The sequence below is a fragment of the Sminthopsis crassicaudata genome, chromosome 1 (assembly GCF_048593235.1).
Source record: "Sminthopsis crassicaudata isolate SCR6 chromosome 1, ASM4859323v1, whole genome shotgun sequence".
NCBI classification, from domain to species: Eukaryota; Metazoa; Chordata; class Mammalia; order Dasyuromorphia; family Dasyuridae; genus Sminthopsis; species Sminthopsis crassicaudata.
Genome location: NC_133617.1, coordinates 61,126,434 through 61,128,057, shown reverse-complemented (window position 1 = coordinate 61,128,057; position 1,624 = coordinate 61,126,434). Strand labels below are relative to the sequence as shown.

The 1,624-nt window shown below is 42.1% G+C and overlaps 1 protein-coding gene across 1 annotated transcript; it reads left to right on the top strand.

The window, feature by feature from the left end:
* The first annotated feature begins 202 nt into the window (after positions 1 to 202).
* OR1I1 (olfactory receptor family 1 subfamily I member 1) lies at positions 203 to 1,141 on the top strand. The gene has a single exon (XM_074306721.1). The coding sequence runs from the start codon at positions 203 to 205 to the stop codon at positions 1,139 to 1,141; it is 939 nt and encodes a 312-aa protein (XP_074162822.1).
* Positions 1,142 to 1,624: the final 483 nt, after the last annotated feature.

Below are 1,624 nucleotides of genomic sequence, written 5' to 3'. Positions count from 1 at the left end.
TCATCTATTGTCATATTTATCTTTGTGGAAGGATTATACAATGGAATAAATAGTAGGTGCTTAATAAATGTGTTGAAATGGTTGCATTCAGTGATATAAAGTGTTTTGCAAAACAGAAATGAGCAGTCACTACTATTTTATTATTAGCAATGCTGCTGAATGTATTTCCATTGTATATATCTTTGGTAGATACATCAGCTACATGGGACAAGACAACCACACAAGTGTATCAGAATTCCTCCTTCTGGGACTTTCAGAGAGACCAGACCAACAACTACTCCTTTTTGGGCTCTTTCTGAGCATGTACATCGTCACCATAGTTGGGAACCTGCTCATCATTCTGGCTATTTATTCTGACTCCCACCTCCACACACCCATGTACTTCTTCCTCTCCAACCTGTCCTTTGTGGATCTCTGTCAGGTATCCACCACAATGCCTAAGATGTTGATAAATATCCTGACACACAGCAAGACAATCCCCTATGCTGGCTGTCTCATCCAAATGTATTCTTTTCATTTGTTTGGAACCATGGACAGTTTTCTCCTTGCAGTGATGGCCTATGACCGTTTTGTGGCCATCTGTCACCCACTGCGCTATGCGACCATCATGAGCCCTCGGCTCTGTGTCCTGCTTGTAGGAGGACCCTGGGGTATTACCAACCTCCAGTCAGTGGTACACACTTCTCTGATGGCAAAGTTAACCTTTTGTGCAGATAACAAAATCCCCCACTTCTTCTGTGACCTCATGCCCCTGCTGAAGCTTTCCTGTTCAGACACCCATATCAATGAGCTTATGGTATTAGTCTTTGGCATCTTCATGGGCATAAGTCCCCTGGTGTGCATCCTTCTCTCCTATATCTGCATTTTCTGTGCTGTTCTGAGGGTTCCCTCTGCTGAAGGGAAACGGAAAGCTTTCTCCACTTGTGGTTCTCACCTCACTGTGGTCTTACTCTTTTATGGGACCATTTTTGCTGTGTACCTACAGCCCTCAGGACCCACCTCTCCAGAGAAAGACAAGGCAGCTGCTGTGATGTGTGCAGTGGTCATACCCATGCTGAATCCCTTCATCTACAGCCTGAGAAATAGGGACATGAAGAGTGCTTTAAGGAAACTGATCAGTAAAACATCACTCTCCCAGTAAGGGAGCCATAGGAATGGGGTGAAAGGGGAAGAGGGAATGAGACAAGTACCTGGGGAACCCAAGGCAGGAAGCTTTCTGTTTTCAATATTGGTTGCTTTTGTTGCTACAACCCAAGGTTTGTTATTATTCCATTTAGCTATGCCTTAAGAATCACAAGAATGACACTGACAAGTTGGAGCGCTTCTAAGAAAGAATAATGCAACTTCAAAGTTCTGTCCTACTTATCTGTAAGTACAAGAAACATCTGTAATCTCATTAGCCTGGGGCAGCTCAAGATTAGGAAGTGAAATCTATCTATGCCTCAATAAACAAGTGATTTGTAAAGATTAAGTGATTTGTACATCAATATATAATTAATAAGTGTCAGAGGAAGGATTTTCATTCAGATTTTCCTAACTCCAAGCATTTTACTCAATCCACTATGTAATATTGCCTTATATTTAACAACAAAAACTAGCTGAGCCACAAAGTTGCAGAGTTATT